The sequence below is a fragment of the Rana temporaria genome, chromosome 7 (assembly GCF_905171775.1).
Source record: "Rana temporaria chromosome 7, aRanTem1.1, whole genome shotgun sequence".
Taxonomy (NCBI): Eukaryota; Metazoa; Chordata; class Amphibia; order Anura; family Ranidae; genus Rana; species Rana temporaria.
Genome location: NC_053495.1, coordinates 35,934,242 through 35,959,199, shown reverse-complemented (window position 1 = coordinate 35,959,199; position 24,958 = coordinate 35,934,242). Strand labels below are relative to the sequence as shown.

The window sequence follows — 24,958 nt, the reverse complement described above, 5'->3', positions numbered from 1 at the left end:
CAGGAAAATAAAAAAACAGCATTTTAGCTGGCACATGATTGGATGATAAAATCAGTAGAGCTTCCCCTCATTTCAGATCTACCACACCAGGTATTGGTACATTTGGCAGTGTGGGCAGGTGCCAAGTCCTGCTTGAAAATGAAATCAGCATCTCCATACAGCTGCTCAGCAAGTGGAGTAAAGCATGAAGTGCTCAGGAATTTCCTGGTAGATGGCTGCGCTGAATTTGGACTTGATAGAACTACTTTTGGGTGCCAGGGAAAACTAGAACTCTCAAGTGTCAGGGAGGACTAGTGCTACTCTCAGGTATCAGAGAGATCTAGCACCATTCTTATGTGTCAGGGAGAACTAGCACTACTCTAAGATGTCAGGGAGAACTAGCACTACTCTAAGATGTCAGGAAGAACTAGCACTACTCTAAAATGTCAGGGAGAACTGGCACTAATCTAAGATGTCAGGGCGAACTAGCACTACTCTAAGATATCAGGGAGAACTGGCACTACTCTAAGATGTCAGGGAGAACTAGCACTACTCTAAGATGTTAGGGAGAACTAGCACTATAAGATATCAGGGAGAACTGGCACTACTCTAAGATGTCAGGGAGAACTAGCACTACTCTAAGATGTCAGGGAGAACTAGCACTACTCTACGATGTCAGGAAGAACTAGCACTACTCTAAGATGTCAGGGAGAACTGGCACTACTCTAAGATGTCAGGAAGAACTGGCACTACTCTAAGATGTCAGGAAGAACTGGCACTACTCTAAGATGTCAGGGAGAACTAGCACTACTCTAAGATGTCAGGGAGAACTAGCACTACTCTAAGATGTCAGGGAGAACTATAACTACTCTAAGATGTCAGGGAGAACTATAACTACTCTAAGATGTCAGGGAGAACTAGCACTACTCTAAGATGTCAGGGAGAACTGGCACTACTCTAAGATGTCAGGGAGAACTGGCACTACTCTTAGGTGTCAAGGAGAATTAGAACTTCTCTGAGGTGTCAGTGGGAAGTAGAACTACTTTCAGGTGTCAAGAAGAACTAGAACTACTCTTAGGTATCAGAGAGAACAAGAATTACTTTCAGGTGTCAGGCAGAAATACAACTACTCTCAGGTGTTAGGGAGAACTAAAACTCAGGGCCGCCATCTGGAATTTTAGGGCCTCTTACACAGCTTCAGGCATGGGCCCCCTGGAGCAGAGAAATTGAGAAGCAGGGGGGTTGCTGCAAATTGAGAAGTAAGTGGGGGGGGGGTGCCGCGGATTGAGAATCGGGGGGCCGCAAATTGAGAAGCGCGGGGGGTGCGAATTGGGGTTCTGTCGCAGTGAATTGAGGTGGGAGGGGGGGGCTTGGGGACTTATATTTATAAAAAAGGGGGTATCCATCTGGGGACCATCGGGCACCTTACAGGTGTACTGCCTGTACCCTCCTGATGGCGGCCCTGCTAAAACTACTCTTAGTTGTCAAGGAGAACTAGGGCCATTCTCATGTGTCAGGCAGAACTAGTACTACTCTAAAGTGTCAGTGGGAATCAGAACTACGTTTGGGTGTCAAGAAGATCTAGAACTACTCTAAGGCCTTGTACTCACGAGCAGACATGTCTGATGAAACCGGTCCGCGGACCGTTTTCATCGGACATGTCTGCCCGGGGACTTCTGTTCGATGGCTGTACACACCATCGAACAGAGGTCCGCGCGTAAACAATACGCGGGGCGTGTCCGCGGTGACGCCGCGTCGATGACGCGGTGTCGCCGCGACAATGACGCAGCGACGTGGGCCTGCCTTTAAAATGCTTCCACGCATGCGTCAAAGTCATTCGACGCATGCGAGGGATGGCGGGCGGCAGGACATGTACGGTAGGTCTGTACAGACGATCCGCCAGAAAATGGTCCGCTCGGGCCTACACACGGCCAAACATGTCTGCTGAAACTGGTCTGCGGACCAGTTTCAGCAGACATGTTTGGTCGTGAGTACGGGGCCTTAGGTATTGAAGAGAACTAGAATTACTTTTAGGTGTCAGGCAGAACTAGAACTACTGTCAGGTGTCAGAAAGAAATAGTTAACTAGCACTTCTCTTAGGTGTCAGGGAAAACTAGCACTACTCTAAGGTGTCAAGGGTGACAAGAACTAATCTCGGGTATCAGGGAGAACAAGCACTACTCTAAGGTCTCAAAGGGAATTAAACATACTCTCAGGTGTCAGGGAGAACTATTGACAGGTGTCAGGCAATACTAGAACTACATTCAAATGTCAGGCAGAACTATCAATACTCTAGGGCGGGGATATGCAATTAGCGGACCTCCAGCTGTTGCAGAACTACAAATCCCATGAGGCATAGCAAGGCTCTGACAGCCACGAGCATGACACCCAGAGGCAGAGGCATGATGGGATTTGTAGTTTTGCAACATCTGGAGGTCCGCTAATTGCATATCCCTGCTCTAGGGTGTCAGATAGAATTAACACTACGTTTGGGTGGCAGGCAGAACTAGAACTACTACTAGTTGTCAGGCAGAACTAGCACTGCTCTCAGGTGTCAAGAACTGGCCTTACTCCCAAGTGTTGGGCAGAACTAGCAGTAGTCTCAGGTATCAGGCAGAAATAAAAAATACTTTCAGGTGTCAGGAAGGATTAGCACTACTCTCAGGTGTCAGGAAGGATTAGCACTACTCTCAGGTGTCAGGCAGTACTAGAACTACTCTTGGGTGTCATACAGAATTAGTAGTAGTCTCAAGTATTAGGCAGAACTAGCTCTACTCCCAGGTGTCAGGTAGAACTAAAACTACTCTCAGGTGTCATGTAGGACTGAAACTACTCTCAGGTGTCAGGTAGGACTAAAACTACTCGCAGGTGTCATGTAGGACTGAAACTACTCTCAGGTGTCAGGTAGGACTAAAACTACTCTCAGGTGTCATGTAGGACTGAAACTACTCTCAGGTGTCAGGTAGGACTAAAACTACTCTTAGGGGTCATGTAGGACTAAAATTACTCTCAGGTGTCAGGTAGGACTAAAACTACTGTCAGGTGTCATGTAGGACTAAAACTACTCTCAGGTGTCATGTAGGACTAAAACTACTCTTAGGGGTCATGTAGGACTAAAATTACTCTCAGGTGTCAGGTAGGACTAAAACTACTCTCAGGTGTCAGGTAGAACTAGCACTACGCTCGGATTGCATAGAGAGCTGGAATTACACTCAGGTGTCAGCCAGCAGCGACCCCCAGCACTAGTCGGGAGTATTAGCTGTTCCAGGTGACAGCTTTTATGACAACTATCATGGTAAGGAAGCTGCTCTTAGCTGGTAGTTGTGGGCACTGTTGGGAGACATGCCGCTCATTCAAATTAGTACAGACCCAGTTTCCTAACAATGGATTGTTCATTCGTAATAAAAATGAAAACTGACACACCACTTTGTCATAACAAGTCTAAGAGGAAAGCCTCATAGTCTGGCATGTAGGGGAGAGAACATTTGAGAGTAACATTTTATCACATGTGTATAGAACTGAATGCATCTGGCCCTATATAAATATAACCCACATCCATTTACTTGCCCATGACTTTTCACTTAAGCTGCAGTATCAGTTGTTTCCACAAGGTGGCAAACTTGGCACACCAAAGAGAATCCTTTCCAGTACATACCATACATCTCCTGAAGTCTAACTTTACGATTTGTCTACAAAACAGAGAAAAGGCCATAAATTCCAATAAAGATTCATAGAAAGGAAACCTTATTCCTCAGTTTTGCTGATAACCCCATTACTATTTTTAGATGCGCTGTTCCAAAAAGAAGAGAACAATACTGCTGGATGATGTCCGAAGCAGCTTCATGCTTTCTCTGCCTATCCTTGAGGCACTAATTACATGTGACTGGCGGTGACACCATGAGCCGGGCTGGGGACACTGGTGTGTGTGCCAGGATTAACTCCTTGTGGTCTGCAATGCTAGGGAAATAAAATGCAATCTATTTCTCCTTTCTGCAGACAAAGTAAATGTCACATTTCACAGAGGCCGGCGTATATGGAAGTGCCGGGGTTACGGCCCTCCGAGTCCCTCCGACAAACAGGACCGAAATTTCCTACAGCAATTTATCTGTTATAGTCTCTTTATACTTTGCAAAAGGAGCGTTGAGAGCACTGGTTGCAAATGGGAAAAGCATGTTTAACCGCTTAAGCCCCGGACCATTTTGGTGGCCACTTTTTGCGATTGAGCACTTTGTCGCTTTAACTGACAATTGCGCGGCCGTGCGAAGTGGCTCCCAAACAAAATCGACGTCCTTTTTTCCCCCACAAATAGAGCTTTCTTTTGGTGGTATTTGATCACCTCTGCGATTTTTATTTTTTGCGCTATAAACAAAAAAAAGAGCGACAATTAAAAAAAAAAAAATTATATTTTTTACTTTTTGCTATATTAAATATCCCCCAAAAATATTTAAAAAAATGTTTCTCCACAGTTTAGGCCGATACGTATTCTTCTACATATTTTTGGTACAAAAAAAGTTATAGCTTCCACAAAATAGGGGACTGTTTTATGGCATTTTTATTAATATCTTTTTTTACTAGTTATGGCATCGATTTTTATCGTGACTGCGACATTATGGCGGACACATCGAACAATTTTGACACCATTTTGGGACCATTGTCATTTATACAGCGATCATTGCTATAAAAATGCACTAATTACTGTAAAAATGACACTGGCAGTGAAGGGGTTAACCACTAGGTGGCGCTGCAGGGGTTAAGTGTTAGGAAGTGATTCTTACTTTTAGGGGGCGTGGCTACACATGACACGTCACTGATGACCTTCCCGATCACGGGGAACGGTCATCAGTGACAGTGTCACTAGGCAGAATAGGGGAATGCCTTGTTTACAAAGGCATTCACCCGTTCTGCTCTTGCCGACCGCAATCGCGGGACTCCCGGGAACATTGAGCTCCCGAGACCCGCGGTTGCACTTGAGAGGCACGTGGTGAGCGCGCGCGTGCGCCCCCGGGACGGCAGATTCAAATGGACGTACCTGTACACCAATCTGCCTGCCCGTGCCATTCTGTCAACGTAAATAGGCGTGCAGTGTTTGGCAAGTGGTTAATTGCCAACTCCAAAGAGGCACAGTTATGTAGGACAGTGGCATACCTCACAACTTTCTGAGATGGGAATGAGCGACACCTATCAGCAAAAGTATGCAGGCATAGGACACACCCCATTGCCACACCCCCTTAAAGGAGAATTGTACAAAAAAACAAGATTGGTTAAACCCACCAAGTGCTTTTTTTACCACTATTATTCCTTTATATTGGCTTTTGGAATTTACAAATGCAGCAATTTAGAGATTGTATAAAAGGTTTGGCACTGGGAAACACTTTTTAACAGATAAAAGTGAATTTTATATACAACTCTATAGATCAGACCAAAATGAGGGACAAATGAGGAGGAATGAGGGACAGAGGGACATTGCTCCAAATCAGGGACAGTCCCTCCAAATCAGGGACAGTTGGGAGGTATGGCGGTAGGGGCAGGAGGGAGAGGAGTAGATCGAGCCCTCTCTCCTCTCCCGTCTGTGTGTGTGTGGGGAGGAAAATTGTTAGTGCTGGGTTAGGGCAGTGTGAAAGAAAGTGTAACAGACACTCATGGCCAGTGGTGTATTTAGGTTTTGTGCTGCCCTAGGCCTGACTAAACTCGTGCACCCCATAATTTAAAAATGACCCACCCCTTTCTATCAAGGCTACACCCCTTGCTGTTTAAGACCCACCCTGACATTTTTGAGTGGGGACACTAGTTCTGAGGGCCCGGGGAGGGTTGGGAGGCAATGAATTTCCTTAATTTGCATAGATTTCCTCTCACTTCCTGTTTGGCTATGGGACAGGAAGTGAAGGGAAATCTCTGCAACAGGACAGGGATGGTTAAAAAATAAACTTACAGGGGCTATAACCCTCCCTTACTCTGTCCACAATGAAAAAAAAAGTGTTGCCTATAGTTCTACTTTAAGTACAAATTTCAGATAATTTTATGGAGAGGACTAAGAAGATATAACCATGCCAATGGTGCAGCAGAAAACATATAGCACAGTGAGCAAGGTTTGCGGTCCAGGTTGATTGCACAGTCAAAATTTGAAGCAGCCACCTCCCAGTTGCAGAATGCCAGCCATCCACATACTGGAAGCAGTGCGGCCACTTTATGGGGGCACTAGACTAGTTTGCCTCTCAGCCCAGTCCACCCCTTAAGACTGGCGCTACACTAAGAGGATCGATCCGCTGAAATTGATCCGCGGATCGATTTCAGCGGATAGATCCGCTGGTGTGTACGATCCAGCGGATATTTATCCGCGGATATATTTCGGGCCGACCGATTTCCAGCGGATACAAATTTCTTAGCATGCTAAGAAATCTATCCGCTGGAATCGGCTCCAGCGGATCGATCCGGTGGTCTGTACAGACTCACCGGATTGATCCGTCCGAACCCATCCCTCGCATGCGTCGTAATGATTCGACGCATGCGTGGATATCCTTATATGACAGCGTCGCGCACGGCGCCGCGTCATCATCGCGGCGACACATCACCGCGTTGTGAATTCGGCGCGGATTTCCATCCGATGGTGAGTACACTCCAGCGGATCGAAATCCTCAGAGGATTTATCCGCGGAAACGGTCCGGAGGACCGTATCCGCGGATAAATCCTCTCGTGTGTACCCGGCATAACAGTTTTGGGAATTTATCTTAGATAAAATAGCTGTCCAAAATACTAAGCCATTGACTCTGATTTAAAGCACCTGTGCAAGATAAAGGGAAACCTGCAAACATGGCCTGTTGGGGATACTTGAGGACTGAGGTTGAACCACTGATGTAGGGTATACCTGTGCTTCCTTGGAATATCTAAGCAACATGTAAAAGGATGAGAGTGCCGCAGGTTAGTGCAAGTCCTGTAACAGTTGATACTGGGCTTTATCTTGATAAAAGCTCAAAAGACAAGGCCAACGCATTTCAGAGGCTCAATGCTCATCAGGGTTTGTAAGCTTACTGCAATAGAGGCCTATACAGGACACACAATTGTACGGCAACAGTCAGCTGGAAATTAAAGCGCAGTCCTAGTAACTTGTGTTGCCTTAAAATTGCCTTACGTTGGCTTTTTCCTCTGACCTTCCATCAAGAGTAATAAACTTTTCCTGGAACTGCACTAACCTCTGGTGCTCTCCCCCATTTACACGTTGCTTAGTCTCTCTATACAAAGACATAATAGCTATTGACCAGAAGACCACCACTACTTAGCCTATGTCTGATGAAATTGAGCAACTCTCCTCATCCCATTTGAAATGTCAAAGCTGTTCTATAATACAGGGGGGGGGGCATACCTTGTAACAGGGCGCATAAAGTTGATCTAAGACAGAAACACAATACAAAACAGTTATGCCGCGTACAAACGATCATTTTTCGGCATGAAAAAAAACGATGTTTTTCGGCATGTAGAAAAAACGAAGTTTTTCCAACTTCATCATTAAAACGACGTTGCCCTCACACCATCATTTTAAATGACTTTAAAAAAAAACACATTTTTTTCATGCCGAAAAATGATCGTGTGTTCGCGGCATTATGGTTGAATAGCTGGTAACTAGAGATGTGCATAATTGGGAGATTCCCTTTTGCTCAAATTTATGGCCCCTGTTATTAAAATTTTGACTTTTTGGTGAAATACATTGATCATAACACTCAGGCCCCGTACACACGACCGAGGAACTCGACGTGCCAAACACATCGAGTTCCTCGGCGAGTTCAGTGTGGAAGCCGCCAAGGAGCTCGGCGGGCCGACTTTCCTCATTGAACAACGAGGAAATAGAGAACATGTTCTCTTTTCGGCCCGACGAGTTCCTCGACGGGTTCCTCGCTGAAAAGTGTACACACGACCGAGTTTCTCGGCAGAATCCAGCTCTGACCGAGTTTCTGGCTGAATTCTGCCGAGAAACTCGGTCGTGTGTACGGGGCCTAAGTAGAGCCCTAACGCTTTGTCTATAAACAAAACAAGGTGATTGATATGTCATTATATATGTGGTAATATGGTGATCATTGGCTTTGCTGATAAACAGGGCTTTTTTCTGCGGGAACGTGGGGGAACGCAGTTCCGGCACCTCCAGCACTAAATGTACGTAATGGCAATTGGTGCTGGGGTGTGCTGGAAGGTCTTTTGATGCTGGCTGCTTGGTGATCTATTGTTGCTGGGGGGAGGCTCTATTGTTGTTGGGGGTGTATTATTAGTGGGGGATCTATTGTTGTTGGTGAGGGTTCTATTGTTGATGGGGGTGTTATGTTGTTGGGGGGGTCAATTGTTGCTGGGAGGGATCTACTTTTGTGAGAGGAGTATACTGATGCAGGTTGATGGAAGATCTTGTTGCTGTGGGGAGTGAGGCTCTCGTGTTGTTGGTGGGGTCTGATGTTGTTGATCAGGGATCTTTTGTTCTTGGGGGGTCTATTGTTGCTAGCCTTTCTTGTTATCATTGCTACAAATTACAAGGATACTTCTGTATTCTCTAAAAAAGGTGGTACTGGGAGGTGAGATGTATTGTTGCTGGGGGGTGTCCATTGTTTGGGAGTCTATTATGTTGTTGGAGGGGGGTCAATTGTTGCTGGGAGGGATCTACTGTTGAAGAAGGAGTCTACTGATGTCGATTGCTGGGAGATCTGTTGTTGCTGGGAAGCTGTCTTGTTGTGGTTGCTGCAAATAACCTCACCACTAGAAAATGCATGGAGGGGAAATCTAAGAACTCAGAATTTAGGTTATGATTGAATATGCAGAAAACAGTCTGAGGCTGGGTTCACACCATCCACGCTTCTGTCTCACAGCAGGGGTCCGCTGCGTCCTGGTTCACCGTTTCTGGTCCGATTTTGGACCTGAAACAGACCAAAAGACGCACAGCATTTTTATGAAAAACACACCAGATCTGCTGCAGAGATATGTCAACCGGCTCCATAGAGAGCCAGTCAAAATCTTCTGCTATTGCAAACTGGATGCGGAGAACCCGTTAAGTAATAGATCAGTGCAGCCTTTCTGGTAACCAGGGCTACAGTATTGATCTTTCAGTTAGGGTTAAAGCATTGTGTGACTTTGTCATTTACTGTATATGATACAAGCTGGTCAGTAATCTCCTATGATCAAGGGATCTCAAAGCTTGGAAATGGGACATTGCAGCCTAATTAGCATTAAACACCCATTATTGGGTCCATGAATTTCCCTTTGTCACTGTAGGCATTAAAGTCTATCTAATCCTGTGTAGATGGACCTGTTAAAAACGTTGTGAAAAAATAGCATGTTCGAAATTTTTAATGCCCATTTTTTAGATCGTGAATAATGCTCTGGAGCCCACACACAATCGTTTTTAACCACTTAAGCCCCGGACCTTTAGGCAGCTAAATGCCCAGGCCAGGTTTTGCGATTTGGCACTGCGTCGCTTTAACAGACAATTGCGCGGTCGTGCAACGTGGCTCCCAAACAAAATTGGCGTCCTTTTTTCCCCACAAATAGAGCTTTCTTTTGGTGGTATTTGATCACCTCTGCGTTTTTTTTTTTTTTTTTTTGCGCTATAAACAAAAATAGAGCAACAATTTTGAAAAAAATGCAATATTCTTTACTTTTTGCTGTAATAAATATCCCCCAAAAACATATATAACATTTTTATTTTTTTCCTCAGTTTAGGCCGATACGTATTCTTCTAGCTATTTTTGGTTAAAAAAAATCGCAATAAGCGTTTATCGATTGGTCTGTGCAAAATTTATAGCGTTTACAAAATAGGGGATATTTTTATTGCATTTTTATAAAAAAAAAATTTTTTTACTACTAATGGCGGCGATCAGCGATTTTTTTCGTGACTGCGACATTATGGCGGACAATTCGGACAATTTTGACACATTTTTGGGACCATTGTCATTTTCACAGCAAAAAATGCATTTAAATTGCATTGTTTATTGTGAAAATGACAGTTGCAGTTTGGGAGTTAACCACAGGTGGCGCTGTAGGAGTTAGTGTTCACCTAGTGTGTGTTTACAACAGTAGGGGGGTGTGGCTGTAGGTCTGATGTCATCGATTGTGTCTCCCCTATAAAGGGGATGACATGATCGATGCGCCGCCACAGTGAAGCACGGGGAAGCCGTGTTTACATACGGCTCTCCCCGTTCTTCAGCTCCGGGGAGCGATCGCGACGGAGCGGCTATAAACGAATAGCCGCGCCGTCGTCCCGGATCGCTCCCCGAGGGAATCCGCCCGCCGCACGCAGCGGAGGGGGTCCCGATCTGACCCCCGACCCGCGCAAAGGCAAGGACGTATATATACTCCCATCTGCCTGTCCGTGCCATTTTGCGGATGTAAATAGTCGTGCGGCGGGCGTTAAGTGGTTAATGACATTAAAAAAAAAAATTTTTAGAACCCGAAAAACGGGTTCTAAAAATTTTCCTCGTGATCCAGAGCTTAGGGAGAAAGGTGACCATACACTCTGGGACATCTGAATTGCCCAAATGTAATTGTTCACCTTTACTCAGTAAGCAAGAAGGGTGGGACCAAGCTTGACTTTAACCGGAAAAGTCATGATTTGCATTTAAATTCAGCAAGCTATATTACTGGGTCTGCTAATCCTTTTTTTTTTTTTCTCTTGCAATTTTTATATCATGTTCTCAGTCTGAATTGCTCAGGTTTATGACAGATTTTCTTTAATATGACAAAGGAAATAGCAATGGTATTGTACTACCAATTAATGACAGGTGTCCTTTAATGAAAGTTTACCAGCAAATTTATCTTCCTGGGAGTAGTGTTGCTCACGAATATTCGCATTGCGAATATTCGACTCGAATATAGCATATTCGAGAAATCGCGCTATATTTCGAATTTCGCGGTGAATATTCGCAATTCCGAATATTCGCATTTTTTCAATTTGATTTTTAAAACAGATCACATCCTATCGACGTCTAAAAGCATTGCTGGTATGATTAGAGACCCTGGGCCGAGTAGCTAAGCTGAGGCGATCCTATTATGTTGCCAAATTGAAAAAAAAAAAATTGCGATTTTTCGCTATTGCGAATGCGAAAATGATTGCGAATTTTCGATAACTGTGGTAGGAGAACTCTGATTGTCTCTGATGCAAAAGGGGGGGGCTTTGTGTATGTGTATGTGTATGTTATGAATATTTGTATGTTTGATATTATTATTTTTTGTAAGAAGGAAAAAATTGCGCATACCTTAAAAAAGGGGAGAATACAGCAGCAACTCAAAAATGTTATACAACATAAATTAATACAAGACAGAAAATGGAGTCGCTCTACAAGAATAAAAAATATGTCTAGTGACAAGACATGTGGGCAAATTATAAAATAAGCAAGCGCAAATAACTTGTGAAATACACAGTGAAACAAATATATAAAGAAATATAGTCCCAATAATAGAAAAATAATCTTTCATAAAAATGTCTTTGATATGTGAAGTGAAAAAAAGTCCAAAGCATGCAGCATGAACGTGTTCAATCTTCAAGGTGTTTGATTGACAAACGGCTGTGACAGATGGATAGAGTAAAGAATCACCACCAATGCAAAACACTTTTTATTTTCTATTGTAAAATATCAAGAATATTCTGAGCCAATCAGAGTGCTCCTTCCGCATTTGCCGAATATTCGCAATTATTTTGTATTGTAAAATATCAAGAATATTCTGAGCCAATCAGAGTGCTCCTTCTGCATTTGCCGAATATTCGCAATTATTTTGTATTGTAAAATATCAAGAATATTCTGAGCCAATCAGAGTGCTCCTTCTGCATTTGCCGAATATTCGCAATTATTTTGTATTGTAAAATATCAAGAATATTCTGAGCCAATCAGAGTGCTCCTTCCGCATTTGCCGAATATTCGCAATTATTTTGTATTGTAAAATATCACGAATATTCTGAGCCAATCAGAGTGCTCCTACAGCATTTCTCGAAATTGCGCAATAAATATCGCATTCGCATGTTGCGATATTTCGATAAAATATCACGAATATTCTGAGCCAATCAGAGCGCTCCTCCAGCATTTCTCGAAATTGCGCAATAAATATCGCATTCGCATGTTGCGATATTTCGATAAAATATCACGAATATTCTGAGCCAATCAGAGTGCTCCTACCGCAGTTATCAAAAAATCGCAATTATTTTCGCATTCGCAATAGCGAAAAATCGCAATCATTTACTTTCGATAAAATATCACGAATATTCGAATTTAGCGAATATATCTCGAATATTCGAATATATATTCGAGATATATCGCGAAATCGAATATGGCATATTCTGCTCAACACTACCTGGGAGTTTTCCTTTAAGGATATTCATTATAGAACGGCCTTAATCTATGAATATATTAAATAGCATATGCCCAGCTAATGGAGTAACCTTAAAAGTTTTATCTATACTTAAATATGGATGGCAATTATTTCACTTTTTACAATAGTAAACAAATATTATCCGTACATAATGCCAGGCTCAGTCTAATTATCACTGTTTTGACTATTACAGAAGAATATGAAAGCATAAGGCCAATTAAAATGTGTCCTAATTAACTCTAAAGGCTCCAGTGACAGTAATTGGTCCTTTAGAGATTTGGTACTAAATGGCCATTAACTTGTTTTTTTTTTTGTAGAGCCAGCAAAGGTCTTGTTTGTGTCTGCAAATAAAAGCTATTTATGGACACATTATAATTCAAATTGACAAATATCTTCGTAGGTCAATGTAGACTTTACGGATTTAGAATTGGAAGGGACTAGCCACAAGTTTTGCTTACTCAGGTGTGATTATTTAGAGTAGGTGGGTATTACAGCAAGCCGATCAAAAATATATGGGGGCTGCCATAGTTGGCCTTTTTTCTGAAAATGATAGCTAAAGCATACCTACCAACATTTTGAAATGGAAATGAGGGACACCTACTAGCAAACGTGTGTAGGCATAAGACATGCCCCTGCCACACCCGCTTAACCACTCCTTACTGGGCACATATACCCCTTCCTGACCAGGTGAAATTTCAGCTTGTGGCACTGCGTCATTTTAACTGACAATTGCGCGGTCGTGCGACGTGGCTCCCAAACAAAATTGACGTCCTTTTTTCCCCACACATAGAGCTTCCTTTTGGTGGTATTTGATCGCCTCTGCGGTTTTTATTTTTTGCGCTATAAACAAAAATAGAGCGACAATTTTGAAAAAAAAAACAATATTTTTTACTTGTTGCTATAATAAATAGCCTAATTTAAAAAAAAAAAAAAAAAAATTCTCAGTCTAGGCGATACGTATTCTTCTACATATTTTTGAAAAAAAAAAAAATCGCAAGAAGCATCTGGTTTGCGCAAAAGTTATTGCGCTTACAAAATAGGGGACAGAATTATTATTATTTTTTATTATTTTTTTTTACTACTAATGGCGGCGATCAGCATTTTTTTTGTGACTGCGACGTTATGGCGGACACTGCGGACACTTTTGACACATTTTTGGCGCCATTCACATTTATACAGCGATCAGTGCTATAAATATGCACTAATTACTGTATAAATGTGACTGGCATTGAAGGGGTTAACACTAGGGGGCATGGAAGGGGTTAAATGTGTACCCTGAATTGTGTTCTAACTGTGGGGGAAGGGGGGTGACTGGGTGAGGTGACCGATCTATGTCCCTATGTACAAGGGACACAGATCGGTCTCCTCTCTCCCCTGACAGGACATGGATCTCTGTGTTTACACACAGAGCTCCACGTCTTGTCCCTGTAGCCGCCGATCGCGAGTCCCTGGCGGACATCACGGCCGCCAGGCACTCGCATCGGCATCTCAGCGATGCGGCGAGCACGCGCGCCGCCGTCGGACGCGCGCCCGCGCCGCTGGATGCGCGCGCAGGCCGTGTTTTTACGGCCTGTTAGAGATTGAGAACCACCCCGCGGCCGTATAAAGTCGTACGGCCGTCGGGTAGTGGTTAAAGGAGAATTAGGCCCCTTTCAGACTGGGGCAGGAGCCGCGGTGTCGGTATAACGTCGCTAAAAATAGCGGCGCTATACCGCCGGGATTGCCGCGGGAATCAGCCGCTAGTGGTGCGGCTGATGCGCCTCTATAGAGGCGCATTGCGGGCGGTATTGCCGTGGTTTCCCATTGTGTTCAATGGGAAGGAGCGGTGAAGGAGCGGTATACATGCCGCTCCTCTCACCGCTCCAAATATGCTGCTGACAGGAGATTTTTTTGTCTCTCCTGCCAGCGCATCGCCTCAGTGTGAAAGCCCTCAGGCTTTCACATTGAGTCTGCAGTGAAGGAGTTTTTCAGGCGGGATAGCAGCGCTATTTTTAGCGCTGTACCGCCTGAAAAACTCCTCAATTTGAAAGGGGTCTTAATGGTAACCAAAAAAAGTTTACTAAATCCACAGGGGACTAATTTTACCACTACTATTCCTTTATATTGGCTTATAAAATTTACAAATGCAGCCATTTATAATTTAGATGAAAGGTTTAGCACTGGGAAACACTTTTTGAGAGCTAAAAAGTGCATTTTTATATACAACTATATGGATCAGACCAAAATGAGGGACAAATGAGGGGGAACAAGGGACAGAGGGACGTTGCTCCGAATCAGGGACAGTCCCTCGAAATCAGGGACAGTTGGGATCTATGGCTAAAGCCCAATTGAACAACCAATTAAAAAAAAAGCCAAATACATTCTAGGTGAATCAAAACAAAAGGTATGCATAGTCTAAGAGCCGGTTCACACTGGAGTGACCTGGGATCCGACTTAAATTTGCGCGGTCGAGAAAATTAATGGAAGTGAATGGAGCCGTCTTAATGTACACTACTGAAGTCGCTCCGACTTCAGAAAAGTTTCCTGTACTACTTCAATCCGACTTGTAGGCAACTTGTACCCATTGATTTCAATGGAAGTCGCCTCAGAAGTCGGGTTCACTGTCTTAACTGAAGCAACAATACAGGAAGATAACATACATTTCTCAAGCAAACCCCTCCCTCCCACAGAGCCGATTGTTGTTTGATTGGCCACTGGAAAGCCTCCTGTCCTGGAGGCAACTTGAAGTTGCCTTGTAAGTTGCCTAATGATTCATACTCAAGTCGTGTCCAAGTTGCCTCCCAAAGTCGTGCTGGAAGTCGTGTTGCCCCTGTGTGAATGGGCTCTTACAGTTCATTTTGTTTAGAAAGCAGCCACAGCCTGAGTAAAAAAGCTTGTCCTCTGCCAGCATGTCGTAGAAAAGGACTTATTCAGTCTATAAAAAACGATCTATTGTTTCAGAGTGCAGTTCTGCAGCTACTATCAGGTCTTCAGGAAACGAGACTGATACCTTCTGAAACCGAAATTTCTTTTGGAATTGTTTGGCTTGCATTTGTGATGTGGCCCCATTGATGTGCAAGGAAAAGTTGGACAGGTAGTGCTGTATGTAATTTCGACATGCTGCATTAAATTTAACGCAATGCAAAGCATCATGGCCTCATGTGAACAGAGCCCTCAGGCTGTATGGTGGACTCTATAGAACCCACAAACCCGCCTGTTGAATCAAAGCTTTACATTCAGCTGGGGGTGTAAAGCCTCGTACACACGATCCGATTGTTGGCAGGGGATTGTCTGTTGTCCTAAAATCTGACCGTCAGTACGCTCCTTCTGACAATTGTTGTCCAACTTTTGGCCAACAAATGGTGGATGGCAGGCTAGTAAATTTTCAGTGGATAACAGTCTGTTGTCTGATTTTCGTATCGTCAGTACACAAGTCCGTCACACAAAAGTCAAAAGTACAAACACGCATGCTCTTAATCAATGCTCACCAAACACGAAATTAGCAGAAGGGGCCCAAAGGGTGGCACTCAAGAGCTAAAATTCCTTGTAGTACGTCACTCCATTTTATGTTTGTTGGCTGACAATTGTGTACCGCTAGTATGCAAGACAAGATCTAGGCACACGCCCTTTGGACAAAAATCAGACGCTCGGTTGGCCAACAATCCGATCGCATGTACGAGGCTTAAGCTTTGCTGATTGCACAGCTATAGGTGTAGCTCAACAAAAATTAAGCTAGTGGGAGCCACAAGGAGGGATGGTTGATTGAGAATGGGGGCACAGAGCCCAAAGTTGGACTTTACGGCAACTCAATTATCATAATTTGCATTTAATTTTTTTGATCGATCAAAATTATTTTGATTTGTAATCACCTCTCCGCCGGCTTCAGGGAGTTCCGTCGGAGATCCGGTGACATCACGGCCACCGGCTGGGCTTGCTGTGTCCATCTGAAGGGCTCCTTTGCTCTGCCTTCATATCTGAATGCCGGCGGGACCTTACTATCTGCCACACGCAAGGGCTGTTACACTTCCCTCTATCAACCTGGGATTCTACAGCCATCCACTGGGAGTTGTGATAGTTCCCTTCATGGGACATCTACATGCCGACGGACTGATGTTAACTTCTCCTCATCTGGATCTAGCAGTGGTATCGTTGTACACATTTTTATACCAGTATCATACTTGGCTACATGTTTTTATGACTGCTTTTGTTACCGTTTGGTATTACTCGCACCATTTTTACAGTTTATGTAGCTACATCGATTTTATCTCCAGTGCAATATTTATTTTGTTACCTACTTGAAGACTATAACATTTTAATGCTATTCCCATCGAGCGCTGCCTTTGTGTGTTTATGTATCCTGCTATCTATTTTTCCAATGGTTGGTAGCTGCATTGGGAATCAGCCTGCAAGGAGATCAGCTAAAAGGAGTTGGATCTGTATGTGCGTTATAATTAATCGAAATTAGTCGATTAATAGATAAAAAAAAAATCGATTAATCGAACACAAAAATTTTGATCAGTAACAGCCCTAATATATATATATATATCGTATTTATCGGCATATAACATGCACTTTTTCCCCCTTAAAATCAGGGGGAAATCGTGGGTGCATTATTATACGGGAAGGAGGGAATCAGCTGCACTGAAATAGACAGAGCCGAATGTACTGTGTACTCGGCTCCGCTCGCAGTCATGCCCAGTCCCGCCTCCTAGCATTTATGTCCCGCCATTGGACCGGTGTTATGTCCATCATAGAAGCGGGACTGCGAGACGAGCCGAGAGGAGCCGAGTACACAGGACATCCGGCTCTATCTATCTCGGCGGCACAGATGAACACTGATAAGGCTGCATTGATTGGCATTTAAAATATAATTTTTTCCCTAAACTTTTCCCTAAACTTCCCTAAATTTGGGGTGCGTGTTATAAGCCAATTAATACGGTATATATATATATATATATATATATATATATATATATATATATATATATATATATATATATATATATATATTAGGGCTGTTACTGATCAAAATTTTTGTGTTCGATTAATCGATTTTTTTTTTTAATTGATTAATCGACTAATTTCGATTAATTATAGCGCACATACAGATCCAACTACCTTTATCTGATCTCCTTGCAGGCTGATTCCCAGTGCAGCTACCAACCACTGGAATAATGGATAGAAGGATACAAAAAACACACAAAGGCAGCGCTCCATGGGAATAGCATTAAAACTTTTATAGTCTTCAAGTAGGTAACAAAATAAATATTGCACTGGAGATAAAATCGATGTAGCTACATAAACTGTAAAAATGGTGCGAGTAATACCAAACGGTACCAAAATCAGTCATAAAAACATGTAGCTAAGTATGATACTGGTATAAAAATGTGTACAACGATACCACTGCTGAATCCAGATGAGGAGAGGTTAACATCAGTCCGTCGGCATATAGATGTCTCATGAAGGGAACTGTCACAACTCCCAGTGGATGGTTGTAGAATCCCAGGTTGATAGAGGGAAGTGTAACAGCCCCTGCGTGTGGCAGATAGGAAGGTCCCGCTGGCATGCAGATATGAAGGCACAGCAAAGGAGCCCTTCAGATGGACACGGCAAGCCCCGCCGGTGTCCGTGACGTTACCGGATCTCCGATGGAACTCCCTGAAGGCCCAGAAGCCGGCGGAGAGGTGAGTACCAATCAAAAGAATTGTAATCGATCAAAAAGATTTTGATCGATAAAAAAAATTAAAGATTAATCGATTAATTAAAAGTTAATTTGCACAGCCCTAATATATATATATATATATATATATATATATATATATATATATATATATATATATATATATACCGTATAAGTGGAGTTCCTCTTGCAGACCTTTCGGTCTATACAATTCCATTCAGCGCAATGGCATTAAATAGGTCATTCAAATACACAGATGGTTTATGTGTCATCATATTCAAGTACCTCTGCTCTCTCCATATTAATTAGGGATTATTAAATGCGTGGTATGATCAATGATCTAGTTAATTTACATTCTCTCTTTCATAAGCAGCCATCATGACAGCGAAGCCCTTAAAAGCACTTAACAAGCCCTTATGCAACCATCTAATTGTGAAGGGCCTCCAGATCACAAGGTCACAATGAGTGTGAATTATTATATCCACAGCTGACTGGGGGATGTTCTGAAAGAAGAGCAATCCCTGAGTTTCCTGGGCTTGGATGAGTTATTGCTTGACCTCACAATTAGTGACAATTGTATGTATAGGCAAAACATTTTTTTTTGGTCTTGAATGGAGTAGGGAAAGATAAGAACCTGCTGCCTGTTTCCCCTCTGCCATCTCTTTATTTGTCCTGGTGATCATAGTCCCACATTTTTGGTTAATCCTCGAATAGGGCCACCTGTTCGGATGACAACAGTCTAATCACTTTGTAGACATGTTCTCCACCTTTCCAATTCATCTCATACACAGAAATAAAAATTTCCCCAAATCGGCATAGACAGCAAAAAAAATAAAAAAAATAAAACTGTCTGGGGATTTATCTATTCCCTACTCTATCCCAAACTGAAACAAATGTGGTCTACACATAGGGGCAGATTCACGTACATCGGCGCATATTTGCGTCGGGCATAGCATATCTAAGATACACTACGCCGCCGTAACATACTTTTTTTTTGCAATACTCAAAGAATTTGCGCCGTAAGTTACGGCGGCGTAGTGTATCTTTGGCGGCGTAAGGGCGTGGAATTCAAATGGATGTGATGGGGGCGTGTTTTATGTAAATACGTCGTGACCCGATGTAAACAAAGTTTTTTTTTAACGGCGCATGCGCCGTCTGTGGGGGTATCCCAGTGCGCATGCTCGAAATTAAACAGGAACAAGCCAATGTTTTTGACGGTGACGTCATTTTACGCAAATCCCTATTCGCGAACGACTTACGCAAACAACGTAAAAAATTCAAAAGGCGACGCAGGAATGACGGCCATACTTAACATTGAGTACGCCTCATAATAGCAGGGGTAACTATACGCCGGAAAAAGCCGAACGCAAACGACGTAAAAAAATGCGCCGGCCGAATGTACGTTCGTGGATCGCCGTAACAAGCTAATTTGCATACTCGACGCGGAATTTGACGGAAACGCCACCTAGCGGCCGCCGAAAAAATGCACCTAAGATCCGACTGCATACTAAGACGTACGCCTGTCGGATCAATCCTAGATGCAGTCGTATCTTGTTTTGTAGATACAAAACAAAGATACGACGCAGAAAATTTGAAATTATGCGGCGTATCAATAGATACGCCGGCGTAATTCTTTGGTGGATCTGCCCCATACACTTTAATAAAATTGCTTTTATGTTGTATATTGACCTAATTGTTGTTAGCTATTTTGTTTGGTGGTTATAGACATGTGCACACTGAAATATTTTGTTTCGGAATTTTGTTTTCGTCCAAAAAATGTATTTATTTAGTTACTCCCGAAATTAGTTTTTATTTATTTTGTTTCGTTAAAAAATTGTTTTAAGAAGATTCGATGAAGCAGCTAAACTGTACTATGCCGTAATCGTACATTTCCAGTCAAATGTTCCGCCCACAAGCTATAGTAGAATTATAATATTATATGACTAGTAATTAGGGTTGTCCCGATACCGATACTAGTATCGGTATCGGGACCGATTCCGAGTATTTGCGGGAGTACTCGTACTCCCGCAAATACCCCCGATACCGAAATAGAATACTCCCCCCCCGCCGCCGCATCCCCGCTTGGATAATACGGGCGGGGAACATTACAGCATTCATTTGAATAGCTGTAGTCTTTCCCGCCCCGCCGCGTATAGACACTCCCCCTTGCTCAGGTAAACTGTCCAATCCCGAGCAAGGGGGAGTGTCTATACGCAGCGCGGCGCAAATCATTACAGCTATTCAAAGCTGTAATGTTCCCCGCCCGTATTAACCAGTCGGCGGCAGCGGGAATGCAGCGCGATGCAGGTAAGGGGGACATGGCTGCATATGGGGAGACATTGCTGCATATGGGGGACATGGCTGGATATGGGGAGACATTGCTGCATATGGGGGACATGGCTGGATATGGGGAGACATTGCTGCATATGGGGAGACATTGCTGCATATGGGGGACATGGCTGGATATGGGGGGAGACATGGCTGCATGGGGGGGACATGGCTGGATATGGGGGGGGACATGCCTGCATATGGGGGGGACATGCCTGCATATGGGGGGACATGGCTGGATATGGGGGGAGACATGGCTGGATATGGGGGGAACATGGCTGGATATGGGGGGACATGGCTGCATATGGGGGGACATGGCTGCATATGGGGGGACATGGCTGCATCTGTGGGGGGACATGGCTGCATCTGTGGGGGGACATGGCTGCATCTGTGGGGGGACATGGCTGCATTTGGGGACACATTTAAAAAAAAGTATCGGTATTCGGTATCGGCGAGTACTTGAAAAAAAGTATCGGTACTTGTACTCAGTCCTAAAAAAGTGGTATCGGGACAACCCTACTAGTAATAATTATATTTATTAATTATTATTACTAGTCAACCAACATTAAAATTCTTCTATAGCCTATGGGCGACGCATAAATGTCCACTCGCAGGGACTGCTTCGTCAAAACTTTATATCAAATCTTTTCTCTCTATGTCGAATAATCTTGGACTAATAGAGTTAGGTTAGGCACATTCAACCACAGGTTCAATAGACACAGATCGCTATTGTCACCGTCATGTCGAATCTTCTGTCTATATCGAACTGTTGTCACAACGAAACAAAAATAAAGCATTTTTTATGTCGGATCTTTCAGATTTCGGATTCTGCACATTCGTTATCGTTTGTTAAAACGAATACGAAAATCTCCGTAATTCGGACAAAAACTATTTCCCTTTTTATCCTGTACTATTGAATATACTATTGAATATGTACTATACTTAGTGCAATATCTCTTTTTTGGCTTCTATGACCATGTTATTGTGATATTTTATGTTTAATCTAATACATTTAGATTAAACATAAATCTTAGCTCTTATCTTATCTTTGGATGTCTTGGAAATGGTTTCGATAACACTTTATTGTTGTCTATGTCCTGGTTTGGGGTATTTCTCTGCACTTCATTTTTTATGTGAACGCTTATTTATACACTATATATTTGTGTAATAAATGTATAAAATATTACAGTGGAACCTTGGATTACGAGCATAATCCGTTCCAGGAGAATGCTTGTAATCCAAAGCATTCGCATATCAAAGCGAGTTTCCCCATAGAAGTCAATAGAAATGAAGATAATTAGTTCCGCATTGACTTCTATGGCATGCAATGTGGCCAGAGGTGGGGGGCGCAGGAGTTTTTTTCTTGGCACTACGATGAAGTTGCACAATGCTGCAATACACACTGGCCCAGATTCAAGAAGCAATTGCGCCCGTGTAACCATAAGTTACACGGCGCAATTGCTTACTTGCTCCGGTGTAACGAGTGCTCCTGATTCAGGAACCTCGTTACACCGACTGCAGCCTAAAATCTGCGCGGCATAAGGCTCTTATGCCTCGCAGATTTTAGGCTGCATTCTTGCGTGTGCCGCTAGGGGGCGCTCCCATTGTGATCAGCGTGTAGTATGCAAATTGCATACTCCCAACTGATTCACAAACTTGCGCGGGCCCCGTAAGTGATTCGTGAATGGCGCTGGACGCCATTCACGTTCACTTTGAAGCAAATGACATCCTTGTGACGTCATTTGCTGCAATGCACGTCGGGAAAGTTTCCCGACGGAGCAAATGCGCTGTACGCTCGGCGCGGGAGCGCGCCTAATTTAAATGATTCCCGCCCCCGGCGGGATCATTTACATTGCGTGCGCTTACGCCGGGCAATTTAGCCGGCGCGCCCTTGCAATTCACGGAGCTACTGCTCCGTGAATCGAGGGCAGCGCAAAATATTTGCGTGGGCGCAGGGCAAAATCGTTGCCCTGTGCCCGCGCAAATATAGCGCAATTCTACCTGAATCTGGGCCACTGGTGACAGTAAAGTGACCCTGTCTCAAATACAGATGATTTATACGGACAATTCATTCATGCATACGCAGAAGTCTCCTTTGAAAACCATATGCACATCTCAACTCTTCCTTCTAAAAAAATCAAGCTTTGTTACAAACCTGCATATTGTTGCTGAGCGTCCCTAGTGGTCAGTAAAAGAAGAGTCAAGAAAGACTGCCAAGCGATTGTCTCAATGGCACAAAGTCCTTTATTACAATGACAGTTAACAGTGATTACATAGTAGAACCATCTCTATGTAGACCGTAAGATATTCATGATACATGCCAGCTGGCCAGCCGTTTCTTTTGCTTGGCTTAAGGTGATGTATTGATTATTCATGGTTTGTATTTCCCTTTCTTTTAAATAAAGAATAAAAAAAAAAAACAGTGATCACTTGCTTAGTGACACAGGCATAATGGGCCAGATTCAGAGACATCTGCGGTGGCGAAACGTATCGCATTTACGTTACACCGCCGCAAGTTTTACGGGCAAGTGCTTGATTCATAAAGCACTTGCCTGTAAAGTTGCGGCGGCGTAGCATAAATCCCTCTGGCGCAAGCCCGCCTAATTCAAATGGGGCGTGGATCATTTCTTTCTTCAACACCTTCTTACAGTTCTAGGGGGGGGGGATTGCCCCCCTTGCCCTATGCTGCAGACACCCATGGGCCCGACCAATGTTTTAGTTCTACAGGTTAAAGATCTGCATCCAGCACCTCACCTCCAGCTCTCTCTGGACTATTAGTCAGTTAAGTCAGTCATCACATTAGAGGACCAGTAGGTAGGCTTGGCAGGTAGTAAAGGGCTGGACCTAGTTTGACCAAGTCAAGAGTTGTCTATGATTTTAGCTACCTATATCTTCAGAATTTACAAATTGTTTTGAAATGGGATATTTACAAATTTTTTTTCATCTGCACTGTTTGAATTGCTTAGGCATGTCAACAAATGTAGGATACCACTCTGGCCATTAATGGCTGAATTAGCAAAAAATGATCATATGTTTATCAGTCACCTCCAGTGGCGGCTGGTGTTCCAAATTTTTGGGGGGCAAAAAAAAACAGAAAAAAAAAATTGCCGCCACTGTGCCCATTAAACACAGCTACTGTGCCCATCAAACGCCACCAGTTTTCCCCCAAATGCAGCCAGTTTGTCCCCCCCAAATGCAGCCAGTTTGTGCCCCCAAATGCAGCCAGTTTGTGCCCCCAAATGCAGCCAGTTTGTGCCCCCAAATGAAGCCAGTTTGTGACCCCAAATGCAGCCAGTTTGTGCCCCCAAATGCAGCCAGTTTGTGCCCCCAAATGAAGCCAGTTTGTGCCCCCAAATGCAGCCAGTTTGTGCCCCCAAATGCAGCCAGTTTGTGCCCCAAAAATGCAGCCAGTTTGTGCCCCCAAATGCAGCCAGTTTGTGCCCCCAAATTCAGCCAGTTTGTGCCCCCAAATGCAGCCAGTTTGTGCCCGAAAATGCAGCCAGTTTGTGCCCCCAAATGCAGCCAGTTTGTGCCCCAAAAATGCAGCCAGTTTGTGCCCCCAAATGCAGCCAGTTTGTGCCCGAAAATGCAGCCAGTTTGTGCCCCGTACGTCATCTGTGCTAGAGTAAGTGGTCCTGGGACCCACTGGGACAACAGATATGTCACAGACAGCAAGCTGAAATATCAACCCCGCACAATAGGTCCTCACTAAAGCGGTTCCTAAGCTGGACAACAGTGTTGTAAACTTTATAGAAGGTGTCATATGGCTGAAAAGAGATGTCGTCTGTGTCCCAGGGTGTACACAAGTATAGCACCTATTGTTGAGTGACGGGTGCGTGCAGGAGAGAGGGGGCAGCGCTCCTGCGCCAACTATGGACGCACCGCCACTGGTCACCTCCAGCCTTTGCAGATATATTTGGGTCAACTGATGACAGGAGAGCAACTGGCTGTTCAGTATGTCTTTTCATAGACATAAACCTAAACATGGGCACAAAAAGAAGAAGCATTATGGGGAAAAGGGAGAAACTTCAAGAAAATAAAGCATGCTCATCCATTAGGCCACAACCAATACGGGATTGGTAGAAACATTTACAATGAATAACTTTCATTCAAGAACAGAAACTCTTGATATTGATTCTAAACAATGATATTGGGAAGGAAAGCTGTGCAAACATTACAGTTTAAGCCTCTAATTGCCGTCTGTTCTATTTTGTTTTGTAGGTCTCTTCGGAGGGAAGATATTTTATGAGATGCAGAGCTTGTTACCTGTAACTGCAAATGGGAATTTGGAGCAACTTTGAAGCAGATACAAAAATAATTGTGTTTGACTGGAATAAAATTCTTGCAAAGCCCCCAAGGTAAGAAGTTTCTGGAATTGTAGATACAGAGGTGGTGAAGGAGATGGATTCTCCGGAGTGACAGACTGGATAGGGGTTGTGTCTGTTGCGGGCTGGAAGATTGTTGTTTGTATTCACTGCAGGATAACGTCATGCATTGCCAAAGAATATACGTCTGTAGCCGTTACACCAACTCCTGGAAGCAGTTGCTGTCGGTCAGATTTAAGACTAAGCAAAATGTGTCACAAACCTAAGCAATTCAAATAGTACATGATGAAAAGGTCACCTTCAGTAAAAAATAATCAGAAGACGTAGAGATAACGAA

At 43.6% G+C, this 24,958-nt stretch overlaps 1 protein-coding gene across 1 annotated transcript in view; it reads left to right on the top strand.

Annotated features, from left to right (window-relative positions):
* Positions 1-24,958, top strand: part of TAFA4 (TAFA chemokine like family member 4) — a 301,486-nt gene that overhangs the window by 118,583 nt on the left and 157,945 nt on the right. Inside the window, exon 2 of the mRNA XM_040359200.1 lies at positions 24,518-24,654. Coding sequence (XP_040215134.1) covers positions 24,575-24,654 — 80 coding nt within the window. The 5' untranslated portion in view covers positions 24,518-24,574. The remainder of the gene's footprint in view (positions 1-24,517; positions 24,655-24,958) is intronic.